Below are 25,697 nucleotides of genomic sequence, written 5' to 3' on the forward strand. Positions count from 1 at the left end.
AACCAATAAGAATCAAGGATTGGACTATCCGTTTTATAAATGATTTTAATGTGAGTCATCATATATCAAAGTACACATTTAACAGGCACATCAAATCATTCTAAACATTTGTGTGGTAAATAAAAAAAGTAGTTACATACAGCCACACTAGTCTTCTTATACTGCATCGACTAGAAGGAACTTAACACATTCTAATCCAACACAAAAGGAAATCCAACCATAACAATGAAACCCATTAGATTTAATGACAAAAATTATAATACATAACAGGTAGCCTAATACGGCAATTGTGCAAACAAAGCACCTGCCATACAAATGTGCAATCTGCAACTCCCTTTTCTTATGTTTACACCTACACACACAATCGCACGTACCGAAAGACTTTAACCCAGTAATGCACTGTTCTCTGGCCAATACTGCTGCATAAGGGAAATCTCTCTCACACACACACACACACACACACACACACACACATGCACTCGTTCACTGGTGCAGAGTTCACTGCAGTCAAAGGGGATGTTTAGAGGAAAACAAGGGCCTAGTCTCTTAACATTTATTATATCTTCCATGTATTAATTAGCATGGTGCTATCAGCAATACAATACATGTCCCAAACACATAAATCTATAAAGATAAACCTGTAAAGACTTAACGGGATATACAGCGATTTTCTTGGTTTACCAAGTGAAAGAACACAGAGCCCATCTAGTGGACATTTGTGGTGGTGTGCCGTAGTATCACTGCACCTACATTACTCTGGAATACTTAAGTAAACTATTCATACGTAGATTAAAAGCACATGTGGGCTTGTTATTTTCTATATAGACACACAAAATTATTCAGTTAATGACTAAATTCCACATTAAGACTGGATAACGTCTGATCAGACAAGCAGGCCGATGAAGAACCTGATAGAAGAAAGACAGCAGACATTGATCTGTTGATGACCATGTAGAACTGTAAAACAGAAGCCTCTACTTCCCTCAAAATATTCCCTTAAAGAGTGCGCGTTAAGACCTAAACACTGTTTACAAGGGTGCCGATGCAGAGCAAGAGAAGATCTGACCTAAAATCAGTCACTCAGAATACTCTGGTAGACAGGTGGACGTCCCGTCCAGGGGTCAGCACATAAGAGACCGCTGTTCACGAGCCTTCAGACTTGATCTTTTCTTCCTCCTAACAGAGACTCTAAGACAAAATGAAAATGTGTTATTAAAATACTAAGGTTTATTTGTAATTAACAGTGGATCCGAAAAATTTTTTCTTAAAGGGCTAGTTCAGCCAAAAATGAAATTGATGTCATTAATAACTCACCCTGATGTCATTCCACAGGAGTAAGACCTCTCGGATCGCCAATGTCACGTGATTTCAGAAGTTTAGATCGTGTGCCATACTGCCGAACTACTGAAATCACGTGACATTGATCGATTCACTGATTCATAACCCTTTGAATCTTTATTTGAGAAACACAGAAGAGACGACAATGCTGAATTAAGTCGTCGTTTTTGATATTTTAGGACCAAAATGTATTTTCGATGCTCCAAGAGACTCTAATCAACCAACTGATGTCACATATGGACTACTTTAATGATGTTTTTATTAGCTTTCTGGACATGGACAGTATAGTGGGCATAGACTGCATTTGTTATGGGACTAAAATATAAAATATCTTAAACTGTGTTCTGATGATGAACGGAGGTCTCACGGGTGTGGAACAACATTAGGGTGAGTCATTAATGACATCAATTTCATTTTTGGGTGAACTAACCCTTTAAGTTAATACAACTGTTTTTTTAATGATATCAGTATAACAATTTGAAAAGTAGATGAACTGAAAAAATAATTAATCTCAAAATCCTTTTTATTAATAAGAACTGTTTTTGAATATATGTCATTCATTTAATGTTATATCGTTTATTAATTTTACTTTTGAACCCTACAAACTGCAGCACAAAAAAAAAAAAACATGTAAAACAAAGTGCAATACAAACACAGCATTGCACTTGCACCTTGTGAAACTAAATAAATAAATTCTAAACAAAATGCTACGAAACGCAGCACTGCACTTTGTGAAAGGTTTGTTTAGTTCATTCCTTCTCGGTTGGGGTACTTTTGTACCACACAATATGCAAAAAAGAAATAAAATAAAAAATACATGCAATAAAATTAAAAATTAAAAAAGGAAATAATATGCCAAACAAAATGCAACAAAACAAAAAACAAATAAATATTATAAACAAAATGCACCAAAACACCGCATTGCACTTGTGAAGCGTTTGTTTGGTTCATACCATTTCGGTTGCAAATAATATGCAAACAATATGCAAAACAAAAAAAGTAAAATGCTAAACAAAACTAAACAAAAACACAGCATTGCACTTGCACCTTGTGTAAGGTTTGCTTGGTTATATTGTTTCGGTTGGGGTACTTTTACACCACAAAATGCAGTAAAAAAAAACTAAAACTAAAATGCTAAAAAAAAAAAAAAAAAAAAGAACGAAATGCTAAACAAAATGCTACGAAACGCAGCACTGCACTTGCACCTGTCAAAGGTTTGTTTAGGTCATACCTTATAAACAAAATAAAATAAATAAATGAAATAAAACAAAAATCCAAACAAACAAATAAATAAATAAAATAAAATCCCCACAATATTCTAAACAAAAACGGTAAAATTATAAACAAAATGCAACACAAAACAGCACTGTGCTTGCAACTTGTGAAGCGTTTGTTTGGTTCATAGCTTTTCGGTTGGAAACAATATGCAAACAATATGCAAAACAAAAAAGTTAAATGCTAAACAAAAAACAAAAACACAGCATTGCCCTTGCACCTTGGTTTGTTTGGTTCATATAAGTTTTCGGTTGGGGTATTTTGTGACGCCACAATATGCAAAAATAAATCAAATGCAAGAAAACAAAAATCCCAAAAAAATGAAGTGAAATTCTAAACAAAATGCTACAGACACTGGGTGCTTCTCAATATCCCTCCTCGTTTCCTTGCTCCTCCGTCAGAAAAAAAGCCTAAGAAAATGAAATAAACAAAGTAATACTATACAACAAATAAAAAGCATTTAATAACTGGGAATAATTTGTTGTTAATAATAACTGGTAATATTAAATAAAACATGGACAAATTTGGTATTTTGTGGCGGTTGAAACTATTACAATATAAAGTTATCTCTAGTGTTTAAGAATCCCGAAGTGCAAGATAAATCCAGCTGTGTATGGAGTCATAATTAATTGACGATGCTTTGAAACGATGTTAAAGAGGTGAGGATATATCATATGATTCAATTCCTCTGTCCTTGCGTCCTTCCCTCACATCCTGAAGAGGTGGAGCCAAGACGAGAGGAAAGAAAACGGGGATGCACAAATAAGAACTGAGAAGCACCCGGAGCATTGCACTTGCACCTTGTGAATGTGTCTGGTTCATACCTTTTCGGTTGCGTAACCATGCATTTCCAAAGAACAGCATAGAGGGCTAACAGAAAGCCTATGAACACCGCTGCAGCGATCGCACCTGCAGACACACCAAACACCTGTTAAACCGCAGTCTGTAGTCTTGAAAACATGGAGGCATACAATCTTCTGCACAGAGATGAGATAACACTGATATAGAGCATGACAGAATGAGAGGCTGCAGTTTCATTGTCTGCAATCCAAAATCACTGGTCATTCGGGTAGCAAATGCAAATTGGACACTTTGGTACTGTTTGTAAACATCTTCAAATCATATAATAAATTTATGAAACATGACAGCTGCTTTATACTGATCTCAGGCCTGTAATGGGTTAAAGAACAGTCAGTTAATTATCATAATTGTTTTTTTTAATTTCAAAATAAAGACAAACACTGTGTTTAAAGAGATATATGCTCTAATGAAGAAGCAGGGGGAGGGGAAAATTCCAGTGATGACATGGAAACCTGTTTGAGCCTGTGAGAAACTAAAAAGGAAAATCAGCATTGAGCAATGATTTATCACGCCATATGAACTTTTTTCCGGAAAAAAAAAAGTGTTTGGGGGGTAAAATGTGTGTTATTTTGGCAAGGTTGCCTGCTAAAATTCGCACTCATGGGTCTATATATCACATAATAGTAGGTTGAGCCCGCGGACCTAGAAAACAACCCGCGGAAAAAAAACGCGGACTTGGCAACACAGTGCAGTTGAGCTCTGTTGACATTTGACAATTCGTTGCTTCACTGCTCTGATTGGTTGTAGGTCTATCCAATTGATGTCTTTCCTGGTTGGGTTGAAACACGCCCCATAATCACAGCCCAATGGAGCAGTTTCAGACTCATATTCTGACTAGAATTGAGTATGACCACGTCTGGCTAGTTTAATATATGTATATGACCGCAAAGGCTTAACACAGCACTGACAGTATGGTGGTTTTGGAGTTTGGAGAATTCATTGAGTTTGATATTTCTATACAAAAAACTAACCCCTTGTTGTATCTTCCAGGCAAAAGGTCATACAAGTTGTGAAATTAAATTATTAATATCACACTTGATTTCCACTCTTCTTGGAACATGAAGAGAAAAACAAAAAGCGTCATCCATAGGAAAAAGAGCACTTCGAAAGGAGAGGTCACAGATAAATCATGTTCCCAAAGGTTGTTTTGACAGGACTAGTTTTGGAGGTATAAGCCATATGACAGTCGCACACAACTCATAAAAAACCCTCCAGAGAGTTTGGTCAGACTGATTGATGTCTGATTGATAAGAAAGACATGACAGCATTTATAAATGTACTTAATTAGTAAACAAATAAGATAATGAACAAGGTCGGACTGATGAAAAATGATCAAAGAATGACTGAATGAGAGGAAGACAACAGCAATAAAATGGAAAGGGCAGGTCAGAAGTATTAATAAAAAAAAAACTGACTCCAAAACATTTGAACGTCAGTCTAATGTGGCCAAAGGAAATCAGAGAGTGAAACTCTACCTGGTATGATTCCACTCTCTCTGTTCTTGGGGGTCTCCGCGAGAGGGGGTGGTCTGGCAGTTGCTGAGCCTGTAGAGACAATGAAGATTATGCTAAAGCATGAATGCAGACATCACTAGCATGATGCAACTTAGGCTGTTTAATGCATTACCATTTCTATCAGAGATGGTGGGGAGCCATGAAGACACTGGTGAAACTATCTGGAGAGAGAAAAAGATTAAAAAAATAATGGATGGGGCTTGATTTTACCTTTCAAGAATAAACTGAATGGGAAAAGTCGGGGTTAAATACCATAATAAAGGTGGTGAGGGAGGGGTTAAGTAAGCATACGGTGACATTACATTAGAGCATGGAAGTTATACATTATCTCGCTTGGACTATTGTAACTCTTTGTATATCGGATTACCCCAGTCCTCGATTGCAAAGCTTCAGATGGTCCAAAATGCCGCAGCTAGGTTTTTAAGTAAGGTTTTTAACGACACTAAAAGATTATTTAGAAAAAAGTTACCTGGTTGCCTTAAAATTTTGAGTTCCTTGAAATTAAAATTGAGTTAATACAATTAACATTTTTTGAGATTCGACACCCTTTATTAAAAGATTATTTAAAAAAAAAAATTGTAAGCATATTGGGTAATTGTGTGTTTTATTTCTGATGACGCAGTGAAACATGCCAAAAAGTGCTATTTTCATGATTTATCAAATTTTTCATGTGGTTAAGATACAATAATATTTTGAGTTTCTATTTTTTAAACAAATTTCCTTCATTGTATCAACTCAAATTTTTAATTTCAATAAACTCAAAATTTTAAGGCAACCAGTTTACCATTTTTTAAAGTTAAACCAACAACATTTTTTTACAGTGTACTGTTCTTTGTACAGCACAGCGGTCAACTTTTGTTGTGTTTATTTGTGCTTTATTAATAAATAAATGAAATTAAATGAATTGAAAAAAGAAAGTTGACACCTATCTACAGTATGTGAATGCAGCATCACACCAGAACAAGTTTTAAGGCACAGATGTCATTGTCGATATAACTGACTCACTCAAGTAGCCTATATTTCTCATGATTCATTTATTCTGTAAGAGAAAGGGTCTGATAAAGGAGAAAAAGCAGCTAGTATAGTCATGTGATTTCAAAATGGTGGCTCCCTTGAGTGGGGATCTGCCCCATCATGTAGAATAAAACTTTTTGGAGATATGGTTGGAGTATTCATCAAATACAAGTCTACATCATTTAAACCAGTTTGTCAAAAGTAACTACAAAGCCTATCCGAGCATATGTCAGCATGAAACAGAAGATAAGACAATAGTCAAAAAGACAATAGTCTTTTCTTCCATATTGCAACGTATCCGAGTTAGGCTAAGGCATATAAAAATATGGACGACGGCAACGCACATTCTCTCTCTTCCATTATAGAAAGCCGCCAATGGGCGCTGACATCTTATGCTGATTTGGGACATGAGTCTGCACAGTAGTGAGTGTAAACTGAAGCGGCAGTATCAAGGCCCCGCCCACACTCCTACAGAATCAGTCAGCACACTTTACTACAGAACAACTTATGGAAATGTAGAAATTCAAGTTAAAGCTCCAATCTTCTCTTGGAAATACTGAAAAAAGTCTGTTGGTGCCTCAGTGACCACTTCAGTCAAAGAAGCTGTCAATCATTACGTTGTTTTTATCAAATAACTAACTAAAACCAAACATATCTAAGAAATTAACACAAACTTAGATCAGCGTGATAAAAAAATGATATAAACTATCTTTGGAAAAAAATTGTACGTGTAATGTTTAATTTCTCTCAAGTCCTTTTCAATTACATGGAGAGGTCAGGGTTTATGAGCTATACTGGGACCAGCCACCTGGGGCAGATCAAAACGCTTTGGCTTCACTTTTCAGGACTTTTGCGGCACACTTGGTCTGCATTACGGAGCCCCGCACATGACATGCAGGGGGAAAAAATAGTAGGCTAAATCATACGCACAATTTATAAATCACGGGAACTTATTAGTAAATTGTGTGAACGTGTAAAATGTGTTTAGCAAGTCATGGGAACAAAGTAGTAAAATCGTCCACACGATTTAGCAAATCGAGGGAACGAAATACTAAATTGTGTGCATGATTTTTAAATCAAGGGGACCAATTAGTAAATCGTGCACACATTTTATTAATTTTTGTTCTTGCACGTCATGTGTGGGCCTTAACTGTATTAATCCGTATACATTTGAAAGTGCTGTTTTCATTTCCAAACCCTATCCGTCCACACTGAAACGTTGGAAAAACGCTACATTTACCTTACTGTGCATGTGCAAAACCTCATAAAACTCACCAAGATGATACACACGATTCAGAGATGCGTCCATGTCTCACTCACCATTATATCGTTGGTCTAAAATGCAACTGCGCAATTGCACACGTTTTGCTGCAGGACAGCAAATGTGAGAACTGCAGGACTGCGATACAATGAGTGTACAAACCATGTAAAACATTTTAGCAACTGTTTGAAAGTGACTAAGAGGCACAATAGCAGTATCACGAGACTAAACATACACATTCTTTTTTTAAATAGGTCAAAACGGAGAGAAAAGGACGCGTTTTCAAACGAAAATGTATTGTGGACAAGGCCTGAAATGGCTTTTCAAATAAGAAAAACATGTAGGGTGGGACATGATTTTGTCCATCAGGAATTGCTTGGATCATTGTCATTTGCCACTGCTGCAATCTCATGTGAGTGACAAGTTTTCCCGCCCTTGCTTTGACAAAAACATCATCAGAGAAGAGATGTCATAACATTATTTTGAGTTAAGATTACGAGGGCATGTGAACAAAAAAAATAACTTTGTGCATAGACAAATTATTAATAATAAATACTACAATAATTAAATCTTCCATAAATAAATTTTAAAAAGAAATGTTTTGATTCTTTTCTTTTTTTTATTTCATGGGGACTTTAAAGGACAAAGAGAGAGGGGGGCATGTCCCAGCACTGTTTAACGGAGATAAGAAACTATGCCATGACTGAAAGTTTCCAAAACATGCTGGAAGACAGGAAATGAGAGAGAGAGAGAGAGAGAGAGAGAGAGAGAGAGAGAGAGAGAGAGAGAGAGAGAGAGAGAGAGAGAGAGAGAGAGAGAGAGAGAGAGAGAGAGAGAGAGAGATTTGCTGTTCCCAATAAGTCTTGCTCCTCAAAACAAAAGTGGATCTTTGTTATTGCAGTCATTGGTTTTGAAAAATCTAACAAAGTCACTGAATACTAAAAAAAACCCCACAAAATGCTATTCTGTAACACTGACCTATTTTGTATATTTGCAATAAAACAGTACTTTCCCTCATCTTGAAAAGCTTTAAACAGGTGAAGCATTTATGCTTGTACTGCAGAAGATAGTTTAGCATTGCCTTGCATTGTTTGACATGGGTTTGCGTGTACCTGTGTGAGATTGTGGTCCTGTGGTTCTTCATGAAGAGAGCTTTTGTTGTTTCTCACCTCCGTCCACATGTTTCAGCGTGTTTGTGTCTTCCCGTGATCATCACGAGACGCCCAGTGCCAGCGTGAAGCGAGCGAATGAGAGTCAAACAATGTAAATTCGCTACGTTTGCTCTTAAAGTGGCCGGGGTACGTAAATCTGGTGGGCGGGGCAACAGTTAAATGTATCTATAGACCTTATTCAGAGCAGCGCCATGGCAGGTATTAAAGCAAGGCTGTAAGGGATAGTCTTACGGTATAGCATTGGCTGTAAAAAGCTGTATAATCTCCTTGATCACTTATCCTTTTTCGACAGCTTATATTATTTTTTGTCTACATGGTATTTCTCTGGAAGATATTTTTGCAGTGTTTCGTCCGCAGAACCATTCAAAATCATCCAAACCAATTATGTTTTTTTCAAATCTTCCCTATCATGGAATGCGTACAGCTGTCTGTGAAAGTAAACATTCTGGAAAGTTTTAAAGGGGGGGGGGGGGGTGAAATGCTGTTTCATGCATACTGAGCTTTTTACACTGTTAAAGACTTGGATTCCCATCCTAAACATAGACAAAATTTCAAAAACTAATGTTGGACGTTTGATGGAGTATTTCTGTGTCAAAAATACTCCTTCCGGTTTCTCACAAGTTTCGGAGAGTTTTTTTTCGAGTAGCCTATGTGTCGGCTTGACGTGAACAGAGCGGAAGGTCCTTTTATGGGCCGTACGGGCTCTTCTCCCGGAAGGGTGCGCGCGCGCGTGACTAGAGCGAGAGAGGAAATGCACGCCCATAAACACTCGCCTAGGTGCAGATCCAGTCGTCCGTGAACACTTATGTCGTTATAGTCCGCACCGCGCTCCACTTTATTCCTATGGGTGACATCAATCGACTTCAACGCTTCAGCACAGCATTCCGGGAAGGCAGCGCTGCATTTGAACCGATTTGAACGCAGAAATGACGGGAAGTTTCACAACATCGCTTCAGTCGCGTCACAAAGTGGATTTCCGCAGTCACTGCTGTCACAGGACTTCACCAAATCATACAAAAGAAGTGTGTTTTTGACGGAGCGGTCCCAGTGATAAAGGTTCGGTCCTGCTTTGGAAGCAGCCGGTGAGTAATACTGCTTCAAATGTCTGTGCTGTTGGCTATCGTTGCGTGAGTAAACATCAGTAAACGACACGATCGCGTGCTTCGTCATTCAAATGCGCTAACGGTTACTCCATTGTTGTTCTATGTATAACGTTACACTAGTCTGACGTGCAAAACCGTTTTGCTTGCTACTGCTAAGGTTTAGTCGCATAGTCCATAAACCGAATCATGTCCTCATAAACTGCGAGTAAACAAGCGCAAATGTTGACAGGTCACTAAATACAGTACATACCACAGAGACGGACGTCCTGCTGTTGCTGTTTCTCCTGTTCAATTTATTTCAGCCTCCGAATTTGATTCTGGATCATATCTGTATTAGCTGAGATTGATAGCAAGGGTTTCTCCAGGCTTGAGGACGTCACCGCTTTGTGCGCATTTGTCATTCTTTAGCTCCGCCCACACGATACGCCTCCAGGCGCTCGTTTTTTTCCAGAAAGACTCGGTACAGCCCATATTTCTTTTATAAATATAATAAAACTAAAGACTTTTCGGAGATATGAAGGATGCAATACTACTCTATAGGTACTCAAGATTGACATGAGATTGACTGAAACTGAGTGTTTCTTTTGTGTTCTAAAAAATTACATAGGCCTAAGGGTGAGTAAATTAATGAGAGATGTTTTATTTTGGGGTGTAATATACCAAAAAGCGCTGAGATACAATTGTGATGGTTCATATTGTGTTACACTGCCATCTAGTCGTTCATTCCCATTGTCAGTCCAATTATGACCCAGTTTGTTAATCTCTCTCTCAAAACTGGTCACGTCCCTCTTGCCCGTAAAACTGCTGTCATCCGTCCTATACTTAAGAAACCAACCCTAGACCCGGAGGTCCTTGCTAATTATAGGCCGATCTCCAACCTCACCTTCCTGTCAAAGGATCTAGAGAAGAAAGCTGCCTCTCATCTCCATAACCATCTAAAAAATAACAACTTATTTGAGATATTTCAATCAGGCTTTCGCTTGGTCCACAGCACCGAAACAGCTCTGCTTAGGGTGACCAATGACCTTCTAATGACAGCTGATTCAGGATCACCATCACTGCTCATTCTGCTCGACCTATCAGCGGCATTTGACACCGTGGACTATACCATCTTCCTGGACCTCCTCCATAATACAGTTGGACTATCTTGAGCAGCATTGCTGTGGTTTCAGTCCTACCATTCTGACAGGAGTCCAGGCTGCTCCCTGTTACATGTGGTGTTACGCAAGGGTCAGTTCTCGGCCCAATCTTATTCATCCTCTACATGCTTCCTCTCGGTCCTGTCATCAGCAAACATGGACTATCTTTTCATTTTTATGCTGATGACACGCAACTTTATATCAAAACTGCCCCGAGCCCCTCCACAGCTCTGTCACGACTCACCACGTCTTGAGGAGATTAAGGCATGGATGGGAACTAACTTCCTCCAGCTGAACTCCAGTAAAACTGAGGCACTACTGGTTGGCACCCCTCATCAGATCCACTCCTCTCCATTATCCCAGCTCATCTTTGACGGCCAGGTCATCACTTTCTCCTCCTCAGTCACAAATCTAGGGGTTCGGTTTGACCCACAGCTGACCTTCAATGACCACATTAAGCACATTTGTAAAAACTTCCTTCCATCACCTTCGAAACATCTTCAAACTCCGTCCCCTTTTAACCTTTCCAGATGCAGCGAAACTTGTCCATGCCTTTGTCTCCACCAGGCTGGACTACTGCGACGGACTCTTCAGTGGGATTTCTGGCAGAAATATCCAGATGCTTCAGTACATCCAGAACAGCACTGCCAGAGTTCTTATGAGAGTCCGTAAATATGATCACATAACTCCCATCCTACACTCATTGCCCTGGCTTCCAGTTTCATCCCGGATCGACTACAAAATCCTCCTGCTCACACTTAAATGCATCACCGGACATGCACCTCCATATCTACAGGAACTCCTCAGTCTGAAATCCTCCACCCTCAGATCTTCAGGCCACTTGCTTCTTCAAGTCCCCATCACCAGGCTTCGTACCATGGGAGATCGAGCTTTCTGCTCGGGTGCACCGCTGCTTTGGAGCCACCTTCCCAGTGAGCTGAGAACAGTACTACAGAGCCATAAAGTGCAGAGCCATACTACAGATTTATAAAGTATATAAATGTTTATTTATTTTTTAGAAAATGGCCGATGGTTTTCAAGATAAGACCCTATTCCTCGCCTGTGATCGTGCAGAGCCTCTGAATTGATTGGATTTGGACCTTCAACCCGTTGGTTGCCATTGAAAATGTTTTTCTAACTATAAACTATTACTATAAACTATATATTACTAACATTAAATACTACAGTTATTCACAAAATATTGGCATATTAAATAAATAAATAAATGATAAATAATTTATGATAGATTGTGAAGCTATTGGTGTTATTACCTTTTAATGTGGGAGAGGTAATACATTTTAACTTACATTTTTGTTTAATCCTCCCCCCCCCCCATAATAATTAGTTTGACATCAAACAATAATTAACCCGCTACAGTGTTGAAGTCTCCTGATGTTTTTTTTTCTTTACACTATAACATAATTTTGATTCTGCAATTTGATACAAAAATGATTCACACAGGCATCAGACAAATTATTATGACACACTGTCTACACCATCATGCAGATGATGATTTATTTTTGCAAGTGGCCCATTACATCAATTTACTTCATGATCACAGTTCTGCTTTTGATGGTCTGACATCAGAGAAAAGCAGAAATTGAAGAGTGAGCAACGGCCTATGGCCATATGGCTTTCACTTTCAGTGACGTAATCATACACACATATAGCTATTATTATGTAAAGCCGAAATTACCGGTTCTGCCATGCTGAAGATTGCAGTTTGCATTACTAAAATGCAGAGCAACCTGCCTGCACTTGAATGTCTTGGGCAACAGACACGCTCACAGAATGCACAGAGAAATGTTTGCACAGTGTGTATGGGCCAGATAAATGTTTCTGAATGGGTCAAGATTTATGAATCTGGAACGACTAGTTTGAAGCTTGACCAGCGCGTCGGTCTCATCAATCACATCTATTGATTGTGTCTCTTCTCTTGCAAAAAAAAATGTGGATAGTGTTTTTTCATGGCTGCTGTGGCTGATGTGATTTACCTTAGTTTTGCCTTTTCAGTCGTATGACAACCTAAAATAAAATGTAATTATTTTCCTTCACTTGTTCTAAACCATCTTAAAGGGTTAGTTCACCCAAAATGAAAATCATTTCACTCACCCTCATGTCGTTGGACACCCGTAACACCTTTGTTTATCTTCGGAACACAAATGAAGATATTTTTGTTGAAAGCGGATGGCTGAGAAAGGCTTCAGATAGGCCTCCATTGGCATTCAGTACATTCCCACTCAGAAGACCAATAAAAGGCACTAAAAACGTTGTTACAAAAGTCCATCTCACTACAGTGGCTGTACAATAATTTTACGAAGCGGCGAGAATAGTTTTTATACGGAAGAAAAAATCTAAATAATGACTTTATCCGCCAAGTTATTGTCTTCCTTTAGCTCTCTGACGTGAACTCACACGTAGCCACATCCGCAAGCCTACTATATTATTTAAACCCACAACATTGCACATTCGTACTATTGATACACATTACCATGTGATTGTGTTGGTATACGTAGATGTTACATTTGACCCTGCACGTCAACGCATCCGCATTTAGGAAAATCCAACATTTCAGATGCTCTTGTCTCTTACAGTAAAAATCAATGCTTCAAGATGCCACATTAAAGGTTCAAAAAATCTCAGATATTTAAATTACTGAAGCTTTCAAACTATTGGTCACTTTTTAATGTCATGTTAGCCAACATCATTGTCTTGTTGAATTGTGTTAGTTTGGCAAAAGCATCTGCTGAAGTCTATTATATTAATTTAGGCTATGCATTTATGATTTAACTAAGTTGCAGACGCACAGTCGAGTGCTGACGGATCAGCTTTGACTGTTCCAACATGGTGGATGACTTGCACATCATGGAAACAGCTGCTAATTGGGACTTATACACTGCCTGGCCAAAAAAAAGGTTGCTTTTTGCATTTGAATAGGCAAATGTTCAAGAGTCATAACATTATTTCTATCAAGAGGTGCATCGATTTCTGGTCAAGATCTTGTATTGATAATGCAAGAGTCAAGCACTCTGTCTACTCCAGCACATCCCAAAGACTTTCAATCTTCTAATTCATGTGTGAATATGATTCTCCATGCTCCCTCCCAACCATTCTTTCACAGTTTAATCCTAATCAATCTTGACATTGTCATCCTGAAATATGGCCATGATGTGTCCTACATGGTTGTTTAAGGAATGAAAAGCTACACACTCCATCAGTTAAGGTTAAGGAGAACTGGGTAAGGAGAACTGTTGCCACATGTTTAACATGTTAGAAACATAGGCTAATTACTGCAATAATGATGCAATCATATAGACTCGTATACACATTTGCCTCTTTGAATCCAAAAAGCAAGGTATTTTTTTTTTTTTTGTCAGGCAACTATGCTTGGCACTGATGTATGAATATTTACTACACATAAGAAGCACTAGGTGGCAGTAACACATTACTTAATGTGTCATCCACCTGAATGTCAGGTCTCAATAAAATACAAACAAACTGTAACAACAGAGGGTATGCATTGACGTCACTTTCACACCGGAACACGCCTCCTCAGCCAGGCCCAGACTGAGTGGCAAAAGAACTGCTGCATGACTGTTGTTAATGTAGGGGAAAAAGCGGGTAAAACAAACAATTATCCGTTTAAACTAAAAGTTGGACTTATATAGTTCGGCTGGCATCCAGGCTAGTGTTCCTTACAACTTACCAAAGATCCAGTGTCCCATGGATGTTGACATGCAGCCAGGAAACGATCCAGTTATCCAGAATATAAAATGGTATGGCCTGCATATTTATTTGTTGAGTTCTCTATGTTTTTTACCCCAAAATTCAACACATTGACCAGGGCTGGCTGGGGCCAGGGTGGGCCTGAGCATCCATCGATTTTAAACCATTCATTAGTGATAAGAATACAGAACAAACAGCAGAGCCGCTGTGCCTCCTATAGCAACAGTGTTTTATTCCTCAAAGGATCAAAAAATCACATGAAAAAATCAATAAAAAAATCAGTTTCTTTTCTCATTTTTCTTTATTTCTTTTTAAGTAAAAAATCAAATAAGAATGTTAAGCCCGTTAGGCTATCCCTTCATAAATATAGTCATTTTTTAAGTTAAATAAATTATTATTTTGAAGGAATCTTTCTATATATATATATATATATATATATATATATATATATATATATATATATATATATATATATATATATATATATATATATATATATATATATATATATATATATATATATACATATATATATATATATATATATATATATATATATATATATATATATATATATATATACATATACATTTAAATCTAATATCCAATAACAAGATGCAAGAGGGAGCTTTAGCCTTCATACCAGGGGGGATAATTTCATTTATTGTGATAAATCTTTTTTATTTAATTTTTAACTATGCGTCTTTAAGTGTAATGTTCATGTAAGCTTCAATGGGACTACAGACCTCTAAAAAACAGCAATTTGAGAGAATCAGTCAGTAATACAACAGCTTTATTTACAATAATTAATAATTTTCACATGTACAAAGTATATTAAAGTCTGCATGTAATAATTTAACAGTTCTGATTACCACTGAATATAAACATAATTTAAAAGTTCATAAATAAAACAACCAATAAACAGTGCACAATTATCTTGCTGAACATGAACAGTTCATTTATTTACAATCACATCTAGTTTCCTCTGCTTCTTTCCTAACCACCAAGCAGCCAAGAAGGTGCAATATATGTAACATTACCTGAATGTGCTCAGGATAATAGCAATAATAAATGATGTATGTTGTGTAATATCTGGCTTTATGGCTTTAAATGATACATAGCCTTGTTAATTATTCCAATGGGCTGGTTAATAGATGTTGCCAAACAAACCTGTAGCTGCCCACTTCACATACGCAATGCAATGTTCAAAAGGAGAAAAGCCCTTTCACCATAAGGGAGGCTTTCCGAAGCCGCTCCAACATTGCGTGTCAGTGGTGATTCTACAGTTCCACCTCTCAAGGACGAATCATGCGGTTTGTCACGGTGTCAGCATGCAGGCGGCCATCTTGCACGCCACAGCAGAAATGAGAGCCGCGCCCCGACCACTCCCTTCTTCTGATTGGATGAAGGTAATTTTGCAGTGAGGAGTCATTTCCCACACAAGCTTATGGAACCTCTCCTTGAAACTGAATGGAAGAATTGGAAGGTCAAAGCAGGAAACACATTTAATTGTGTTTATATCACATTTATTTATATCCCTTACTCATCTGTCAAACTGTTTCCTCTTAATTTCCTCCCTCATTCATCTTTGTTTGCCTTGCCTCTCTCCCCTCCTGTACTCACCAAGGATGTAGTTTGTAGACAGAGCCATCGACTCCCACAGTGATCTTCAGTTCCTCTTGACAACGCCGTTCCCTCATTAGGTTGATGACGCCAGCGAGCCCGGCCCCGCACATGTGTGCGGCTCGGGTAGACACACTCTCACAGGCCAGGCGCACAATGTCACAGTCCAGCTCGGACGGCAAGATTCCCAGTGAACTTAGGATGTTATAGATCTGCTTTCTGTCCCCTGTGTCACTGAAATGAAAATTAAAAAAATCGCATTTGTATTAAAGTACAAACATACGTTTTTATATAAATCTGATTCTCTTAACCTTGCACAGATAGTTAACCCTTAAGCGTATACCTTGGGTCTTTAGTGACCCGGGATGTCATTCACTACCCTCTTTTCTCTTTATGTTTTTAATAAAAAGGTCCCCACTAGCCCTCAGTCAATTCGTTATAAACAATACAAAATATTGAGATAATAAAAGAGAGCCTTTTTTCCTATTTCTTTTTTGTAAAAATGGTAAAGGGTTGCTAACAACCCGAGGTCTTTTAACAGTGTAAGTATTTTTTTCTGCTGCCTGGGCATGAGGGCAATAATTCATTCTTTGTTGTCTGAATAAGTGCAGTTCACCTTTATTCCACAAGGTGGCAATGCCTGATACACAATGATGAAGTGACGTTTCACTCATAGTTACCGCAGACAGAAAACAAAAGAATAGGTAGCATCATCAGCAAAACTTGAAATGGCTCTGCGATTTACTGCAGAGCAAATATTAGTGTCACTAATATCGATCAAAATATCGATTTTGAAGATGTTAAAAATGATAGTTTTGTGAATATGTTTGAGATTGCGAATATGAGGCAGATGCTGAATGTACTGGGAAATGAGCTCTGACGAGGACAGTGATGATGATATGAAACATCTGCTCAAACTGAACCCTTCCAAGCTCCAAAAGGTAACACAATATGTTTTTTTTTAATTATTATTCTGTAATTGTTACTCTAATATCAGGAGAGTTTTATATTTTCGTGACAGGTAGAGATCCATCAGTGTTAGATATAGGTCCCTAAATACCCGAATATGGTGAAACAACCATGCATTTAAGGGTTAATAGGATCTTTTCATTGCCTTTCGCATCTCCCATGGGAAACTTTTACATATATAATATACTTTAAAAGAGTATACTTAAGTGTATAATCAAGTGTTAGTCAACACATCAAATAAGTGTACTTCATATTACAAAGAGCACTTTCAAGTGTAGCCTGAAGTGTGTAGTTTCAAGTGCACTTAAGCGGCCTTTAATTTCAGTAATATATTATCCGCAAGTAGTTTTTTTTTAATTCCTTTTAAGACTACAAGTGCACAATACAGTTAAGTGTTCTTCTTCAAAAGGGCTGTTAGAGATTCTGAAAACTGCAAAGAAATCCTCATTTTGATATTTTTTCAGCAAACAAAACTTAACATCTTAAGTTAATTTGCTTCTTAAGTAAACGTATCTTGATTGACTGTAAAAAAAGTTGATGCCTTATTTTTTTAAGTAGCTTACAATCAACTTACATGTAGATGTAATTAATTTAACTTATTTTGATGAGTTGTGGTGAGTTGTGGTCATATGTTGTGGTGACTTGATCATATCATTTATTTATTTTTAAAGAATGTACTAATATACAAATCCCTATTTTTATATTCAGCAATTCAGTCCTACCTCTCAATCTGGGAGACAAAGCGAGTTTCAAACGCTCCACGTGTTTTCAGCAGGTCTGAGGCTTCGCCGTTAAACAGCAGATCTTCATTCACTAGTTTTAGCAGCACAAGACGCACAAGCTCCCCCATATACTTCCCACCAATCAGCTTTTCATACCTAAAGTCATAAGAGAAGAAAGAATATGTGCGTATTAGATCAAAGTCTTTCTTGGCTAAAACATTGACAACTGTCATCAATATCAAGTGGCTCAATTTAAGCCGCTAAAAGAAAAATTTGAATGATAGTAGAAGCTTGAGGATAATCATGAAATACAAATGCCTTAAAGTGACATGGACAGAGGAGCGGCCCATTGAGCTCTTCTGTATCTTCTAGCATACATTGTAAATACCCATTAAGCGAGCAGCTTCACTAATGATCTCCTTTCCTGGCCATTAATCCAGCCGTGTGTATTCCAGCACTGACGTGGCTACCGTCAGTATCTCCACATGTACAGAAAAACAACCCTTGTCACCTGGAGACCACATAAGAGCTCCAGGCTGCTGATCTAACTAAGCTCTTCTTGAAATTAGAAGCATGTGAGGACATCTGCATTTCACATTCGGCCACTGCTCAGACTCCTGCTCAGAAAGTGTCTCTACTTACAATATGAGGAAATTCTGCATGTATGACTATAACAAAGAGCTGTTTGCTATATACGTAAAATCGTAACATAGACGGATGTCTTGTCTACAAAATATCAGGCATTAAATATTTCTTTCATAGCTGAGGCAGACATGTTCCTGCAATTGTTTTTGGTCAAAATTGAATCAGAGATATCAAACAAAGATGCATAGCTCTATATTTTTGTGAATACTAATTTAAAGTTTGAAACTTTTAATGTTAATGTAAGAATGAAGATCACTAAAAATGCTTATATTATCATGTTTAAAAGAACATCTTGTGCTTCAATGGAAGCCATTAATATTAATAATAATAAAATTAATATTAAGTGCAGAAATATTTAAGAAATTTGAATCCAGTATCAACGTGTTCTCACTGGCTTCTATATTACATTTTAATAATGTAGTTTAATTTTTAATGGCATATCATTTTTTATAAGTCATGTTCAGAATATGTTTAGTGCAGAGAAAGAAAAAAATATATATTCCTTATTCATTTTATCTCATAATCTTTCTTTGGTTTTGATCTTTTATTTGTTTTTCATTTTAAAAATGTAACTTTGTTTATTTTCAGATTTAAATATGAATTTGAACTTCAGATTATCGTCATGTTCCCAGTGACATCTATTTTATATTTTTATAATTTAGTAATATTTATGACATTATATCCTTATATCATGTTCTAAAGAGCATTGTCAATTGAAGTGATAAATAGTAAAGACATATTTAAGAAATATCTAAGAGATTTGAATCTGAGAAATATATATCATCATGTGCTTCATTGGAAGCAATAAATAGTGCATCAATAATACATACATATTTCTTATTAATTTTATCTCATAACCTCCCTTTGTTTTTAATTTATAAAAATACTTTGTTTATTTATTATTGAATTAGAATGTCACAATCATTGTGGTCTCAGTGGTTTCTATTTTATTTATTTTTTAATTTAGTAAAAGTTATGACATTATATCATCATATCATGTTCTAAAGAGCATCTTCAATGCAAGCAATAAATAGAACAGAAATATTTTTTATTGATTTTACCTCATAACACAATTTTTTTTATTAATCTTTTTTGTTAAATCTACACTATGTAACTTTGCCGCCTGCTAGAGGGCGCCTATTCAAAACAAAGGCGTAGTTTTATGATGCGACGTTTGAGCTCAGAATCTTGGGACATGTGGTCTTCACCTCACAGCAGTGGGAAAGAATCGGGATAGGACTCAGTCAGAAATCATGTTCATGGATGTGATTATTAATGTTATACTGTAGTATGAAGCAGAGCAGGGCCGAGTGTTGTGGAGCTGAGCAAGGCCACTGGAGCGATTGTTACGCAAACACACGGCTCGCGAGCCACAGGACTTTTCTTATGACAGATACGGCTCATGAGTTTGAGGTAATGCAGTTCTGTTTATCATATTAGATACATTTAAGTGTATTTAAAATGATGTTATGACGTTTCTCTATGCGTTCTCTCAGCGGCTGCTGTGACACTTGTTGCACTGCTAAGAGTAAAGCGTTTCTGTAGAATAAAACCGGAAACCGAGGGTAACGCAGATTTGACGTAACTGACAGGAGACTCCCTCAGACGTCCCAGCTCCTTGGTTAAAATAGCTATTTTCTTAAAATTTCTAAATAGTTGGAAACATTTGAGATATTGTAAAAACTCAACTGAACAAAATATATAACACTAACCTAGTGGTTTTTGGATATTTTACCACACAAATCCTACAAAGTGCACCTTTATTTTGCCAATTTAAATATGCCCACAGTTTTTCAAGACCACTCACAGCTGATGTCCAGGGTTTAGTGACGTCTCATCAACAACACGGTCATATTCCAGGCGGAAGTCCTCCAGTTCACCGTTGTCCCCGAACGCTCCCCACTCCGTGTTCACACACATCCTCCCCTCCTCTCCTTCAACCAGCTCCACCTTACGCATCTCCTCCATATAACACGCGTTACAGCCTGTGCCTGAGAAACAACAAAAACATTCAACTAAAAGCTTCAGGGATATTGTTTTACAGCCATGCTGTTTTTTTCCCAGAATGGTTGTTAAAATATCCCATCTTCCTGTTATAAAGTTCATGTCCGAGCTCTAATTATATTTACATGGGTCTAAGTGTGTGAGGTCACTCTCTTACCGACTATCATGCCAACTTCACAGCTGCGGTCTTCGTAGTAGCAGGAGATCATGGTGGCTACTGTGTCATTCACCATGGCAACCACATCCATTTCAAAGTCCTAAAAAAAAATAGTCGATCACTTTTATAGGACAGCTGATTAAGCCTTGTATTATAACCTTTTAAGATGTTTAATGCCCTTTTAGCTTGAGAGCAGCTTTCCATTACCAGTTAGACAAGATCCCAGAACAGAATTTGAGGTGGAAATATTTAGTTTGAAAGGTAACTCATGCATACTAACCCCTCTCCTTTTAATGGCATCTCTCAGCAGACCCACAACGTTATTGCCCTCAGCGCCAGAGGCCTTGAAGCCTTTAGTCCAGTTAAGCAGAATGCCCTATTACAATTTAAACATAAAAAATGTCTGTTACATGACGTTAAAAAAACAACTCATGTCATCTCATAATGCATTATGAAGAATGACCAACACCTGCCACAGCATCAATGTAACTATTAAACTTTAAAGTCACCATGAAAGCGAAAAATAATAATTCATGTGGCCTTATAAACTTTAATTTAAATAACTCTCCCTCCCTCTTCTATCTCTTCTCCGATGACATGTTTACTGTCGTGGGGGCGGGGCAAACCAAAATAATTGAATCAATTCCAGATGGACAAGTCCCAAATATGGACGTAGTGTCTGTGACGTCAACCATAGGATTCCGATAAGCCGTTCTGATGCATAAAGTAGGAGCGAGATGGCCATTGCGATCTTGCGAGCGAGTCATTGCGTGTCACACCCGGATAACAGAAAATAGGCAAAAAGGCGAGATGTGGGCGAAGTTTAGGTGATGCAATGTCTATAGATTGCGGATAAATGGCTATCCACCTGTCACTCAAAGTAACCACTCCCTTAATTGTGCAGAACTTAAATGCTTTATATAATGTAAACGATTGAGTTATAAAAAAAAAAAAAAAAAATCAATCCCCTTACAGTCGTCATGAAGGGCAAAATTAGCCGTATAGACCAAAACCACAATTTTTACCAGGCTGTAAACATGGTTTTTTCTGCTGTAAAGTTAGGAATTTTGACATGGGGCTAAATGAGATCCTGTCCCTAGTGGCCAGTCGAGGAATTGCAGTTTACATTACTTCCTCATTTGCTTCAAGAGAGATCGCAGGAGGTTGCCGCATGGTCCCGCCCTACATTTGTTCTTGTTCGAGAAGCCATTTCACTCATATATACATTACAATAGAAAAAAATCACTATTGCGACTTCCATTTCATACTGACTTTAAGTCGCTCACGTTTACAAAAATGGAGAAACTAACCTTGTCCAAATCCTCATGACGGACTGGAAAAGAGAAGGTGAATCCCAGTGGAAGCTTCTTATGTTTCAGATTATGTTTGTCCAGGAAGTCAGATATGCACCCGGCAACGTAGTCAAACAACTATATGAAGAGACTTAAATGTCAGAACACTTGTATATATTGCATGTAGGCAACAGAGTGTTTGACCTTTTTAATATCTCACCATTTCAGCTGTGCCTGTCATTGCATCTTCAGGGATGGAGTACATGTGATGCTTCGTCTCCACCTTCCAGCCTCGCTCTTCATCCTCACCCACTTTCACCAGCATCACTCGAAAGTTTGTCCCGCCAAGATCCAGTGCCAGGAAATCTCCCACTTCTGAGATGAGTCACATGAATCAACATCACCAACATAATGAGTCATACGAATCAACATCAGGTTCCAGGAAAAGAAAAATGTAGACATTTTTTCAATGTTCACCCTCAAGTTAGGATATTTCCTGAACACAAAAGAAGATATTTTTGAAGTATATGGGTAACCAAACCCCTATTCTTTAACCCTTAAATGCATACCTCGGGTCTTTAGTGACCCGGGACATCATTCCCTACCCTCCTCCTTATTATTATTTTTAGTTAGACATCCACCTTCTTAGTACTTCTCAATAAATTCATTATTATAATAAATTATAAAAGAATGCTTGTTTTCCGATTAATTGTATTCATTTATAGGGTCGCTAGTGACCCGAGGTGTGTAACAGTGTAAGTATATTTTTTCTGCACAACAAAAATTGAATCTTTGGTGATTGAATAAGTGCAGTTCACCTTTATTCCACTAGGTAGAAATGTCAGATACACAATGATGAAGTGACGTTTCACTCATAGTTACAGCAGGCAGAAAACAACAGTAGGAAGCATCATCAGTAAAACTTGAAATGGCTCAGCGATTTACTGCTGAGCAAATATTAGTCACTGTCACTTGACGGTGGATCTGATGAAGAAGCTAAGGCGATCAAAATATTGATTTTGAAGATGTTGAAAATGATAGTTTTGAGAATATGTCTGAGATGGAGAATATGAAGCAGATGCTGAATGTACTGGGAAATGAGCTCTGACGAGGACAGTGATGATGTGGTATAAAACATCTGCTCAAACTGGACCCTTCCTAGCTCCAAAAGGTGACACAATATGTTTCATTTTATTCTTCTGTAAATGTTTCTCTAATATCAGGGGAGTTATCGCGACTTTAGATATAGATTCGGGTTGCTAAAGACCTAAATATGTTTGTGTAATTAAAGGTTTAAAGATCTTCTTTTGTGTTCAGCAGAAGAAAGAAATCCATACAGATTTGGAACAACTTGAAAGTGAGAACATTTTGTCATCATTTACTCATGTCGCAATCTGTGTGACTAAATATGTGAAAAGAAAGTCATAAAGATTTGGAAATGAGGGCGAGTAAATGATGACAGAATTATTAGATGAAAAACTGTCCCCTTAAAGCTGAATATGTGCTCGATAAAAGCATTAGATGTCTGGTGCAACATAAAAATAATCCTAAACAGAACTTTTTTTATTTAAATTTTATTGATTAAAAATAAAATTAAACATTAAATCATAAAATGCAACATATAAATTTTGATACTTGACCACAGCACCGGAAAAAAAAGAGTCAACAGTTGTTATTTTTTTGACTATTTTGTTTTTTCTCAGCATGAGAACTCTTACCAGAGCCTTCAGGTGTGGAGCGGACATAAGTGGGCAGCATTTTGATGCTGGACTCATCGTGCGTTTCCACACGCAGTCCCCTCTCCATCTCTCTCCGCATTCTCCTCATCACTTCCTCTAGCTCTTCTTTACTCAGAAGAAATTCAGACAGAATTTGGTCCACCTGTAGAATATGTCAGAGAGATTCAAATAAGTGAATAGTTTTAAACTAGTAACATATGATTAAGAATGTGTTTATAACAATCACAGTAGCGCCAATGAACCAAAATTAGCAGGTATAATGATTAATTCCCATTTTAAGGGCACCCTTAATGTTAGTCTATATAGATATAACTGGTTTCATTGCTTTGTCTCTTACCATGAGGATTTTCTCCAGTACTGACTCAAAGTCACTCGGTATCCTCTGCCTACGAGCTGTGAGACACGGCATCTTTGCAAGATTTTCCAAACAAGTGTAGGATGAGCGTTGGTTTGCTAAAGTTTGAATGTGTGTGAGGTGCATGGAGATGCTCAGCTGTTTTTATGCTCCGGTGAAGGAGGTGGAGAGGTGTGGTCAAAGAAATCATTGCCCTCTGTGTGTACACACACAGACACACACACTCCTGATCAAACACACACATAAATACACATTTAATCTCACCCATCACCTAGGGAAACCTAGCTGTCAAGGCCACTCAGTGGTATCACGTGCTTCACAGTGAACGTGACCTGACCTTTGCCTCAAAGAGAAATTCAAATTGTGATTGACATGCAAGGTCTAAAATGTAAATCAGTATATAATTAAATAAAAATTAACATATTTTTTTCTTTTCTTTTTCTTTTTTACAAACAAGAGCCACATTCTAAGGTGTGTGTGTGGGGGGGTATTCTTTGTATCGGTGCTATAACAGACGTTTCTCCTCGCTGCAATTTGTTTTTGCTTATATTATTTGACTTGTCGTATTATTGATTTGTCATGGTGTGCTTTCAGGATTGTTTTAATGGGATTAAGGTTAAATTCAAAAATAGCTACTGAACTTAAACCCTTGCTAAATATAGTTTGCACAGAGCAAACATTTAGCCTGAAATAGGTCTGCTTGGAATGTCATTTGAGGTGAAGTCCAAAAATCTAAAAGTGTATTGCACTTTTAAGAGTTGAAAAAAAAGAAAAAAGTTAAATGCATTTTAAACTTGATGGAAGTTTAAGAAAGCCAAGCGAAAGATTATGACTTTTAAATGCACAATGACAGAAATAACTGAGGCTTCAATATCAAGTATTTTTTAAATAGAATTTATAGAATTGCAGTTTAGGAAATGTGGCTACCCTTACGAAAGAGAAACTTCAAGTTTATTTTATGCTAAATAAAGTTCAAGTAGGCCTATATTTTTAAGTATACTTTATGTAGTAAGAATACTAATATCAATGTAGTAGTGAACTTGAAAATTTAGTATTTCAATACTGCTTAGGTCTAAATTTGTCCACTTTACAGTACATAAATAGTATACGTTTAAAGGGGCAGTGTGTAATATTTTTGAGGCTCTATTGACAGAAATGCAATATAATACATGTTTTCAGTGGAGTATAAAGACCTTACATAATTAACTTTTATGCATTTATTATCTTAGAATAGGTCATGTCTTTCTCCATACACTGTGGGTCCCCTTACAGTGACGTCTGCATTTTGAGCTGTCATGTTTCTACAGTAGCCCTAAATAGAGCTAGGAATCTATTCCAAAAAGAATCGATTCCAAGGCGTCGACTCCTCTTTAAGAGCTCTTTTCAGTTCTACAGAGTTTAGCATTCATTTGTCTTTCGCTCACTGATTGGAAGTCAATTTAGAACAGTAAGAACCAGGAATTGGAATTGGAATCAGAATCGATTACAAAAATGTCAGAATTGAACAGCCCTGGCCCTAAACGGACAAACTGCTCTAGAGAGCACTAGCTACTCTGTGCTGTCTCAGACGATGACATCTTTGTCCTGTGTTGGCCACCATAGCTTCTGTATGTGCTTAGAAAGGGAGGGGTGAGAGCAGTTTTGCCATGTCCACAGTTTTCCCGCAGAATTGGGCTACTTTAACACTGTTGCCACGGGCTGTTTTTAATGTCCGCGGGTGGAAGTGACCCCAATTATGTCATATTTATCCCCGGAAATGCTAATTGTAGCAGGGAAACCTGCCAAAAC

General features: G+C 37.5%; 2 protein-coding genes across 2 annotated transcripts; both read right to left on the reverse strand.

Moving 5' to 3' along the window:
• Positions 1-27: 27 nt before the first annotated feature.
• On the reverse strand, positions 28-8,569 carry sb:cb288 (uncharacterized). The gene is made up of 5 exons (XM_067413344.1): positions 8,376-8,569; positions 5,101-5,149; positions 4,950-5,018; positions 3,438-3,522; positions 28-1,188 (listed from the first exon to the last, which is right to left on the reverse strand). The coding sequence occupies exons 1-5, from the start codon at positions 8,442-8,444 to the stop codon at positions 1,122-1,124; spliced, it is 339 nt and encodes a 112-aa protein (XP_067269445.1). The 5' UTR covers positions 8,445-8,569; the 3' UTR covers positions 28-1,121.
• A 6,610-nt stretch (positions 8,570-15,179) lies between these two features.
• gck (glucokinase (hexokinase 4)) lies at positions 15,180-24,031 on the reverse strand. Its single transcript, XM_067412568.1, has 10 exons — positions 23,892-24,031; positions 23,534-23,696; positions 22,036-22,190; positions 21,834-21,953; positions 20,804-20,899; positions 20,524-20,623; positions 20,170-20,353; positions 17,718-17,873; positions 16,027-16,260; positions 15,180-15,869 (listed from the first exon to the last, which is right to left on the reverse strand). Exons 1-10 carry the CDS (start codon positions 23,961-23,963, stop codon positions 15,722-15,724), a joined length of 1,428 nt encoding a protein of 475 aa, XP_067268669.1. The 5' UTR covers positions 23,964-24,031; the 3' UTR covers positions 15,180-15,721.
• Between the last annotated feature and the right edge of the window lie 1,666 nt (positions 24,032-25,697).

The sequence above is a fragment of the Pseudorasbora parva genome, chromosome 13 (genome assembly GCF_024679245.1).
Source record: "Pseudorasbora parva isolate DD20220531a chromosome 13, ASM2467924v1, whole genome shotgun sequence".
Classification (NCBI taxonomy): Eukaryota; Metazoa; Chordata; class Actinopteri; order Cypriniformes; family Gobionidae; genus Pseudorasbora; species Pseudorasbora parva.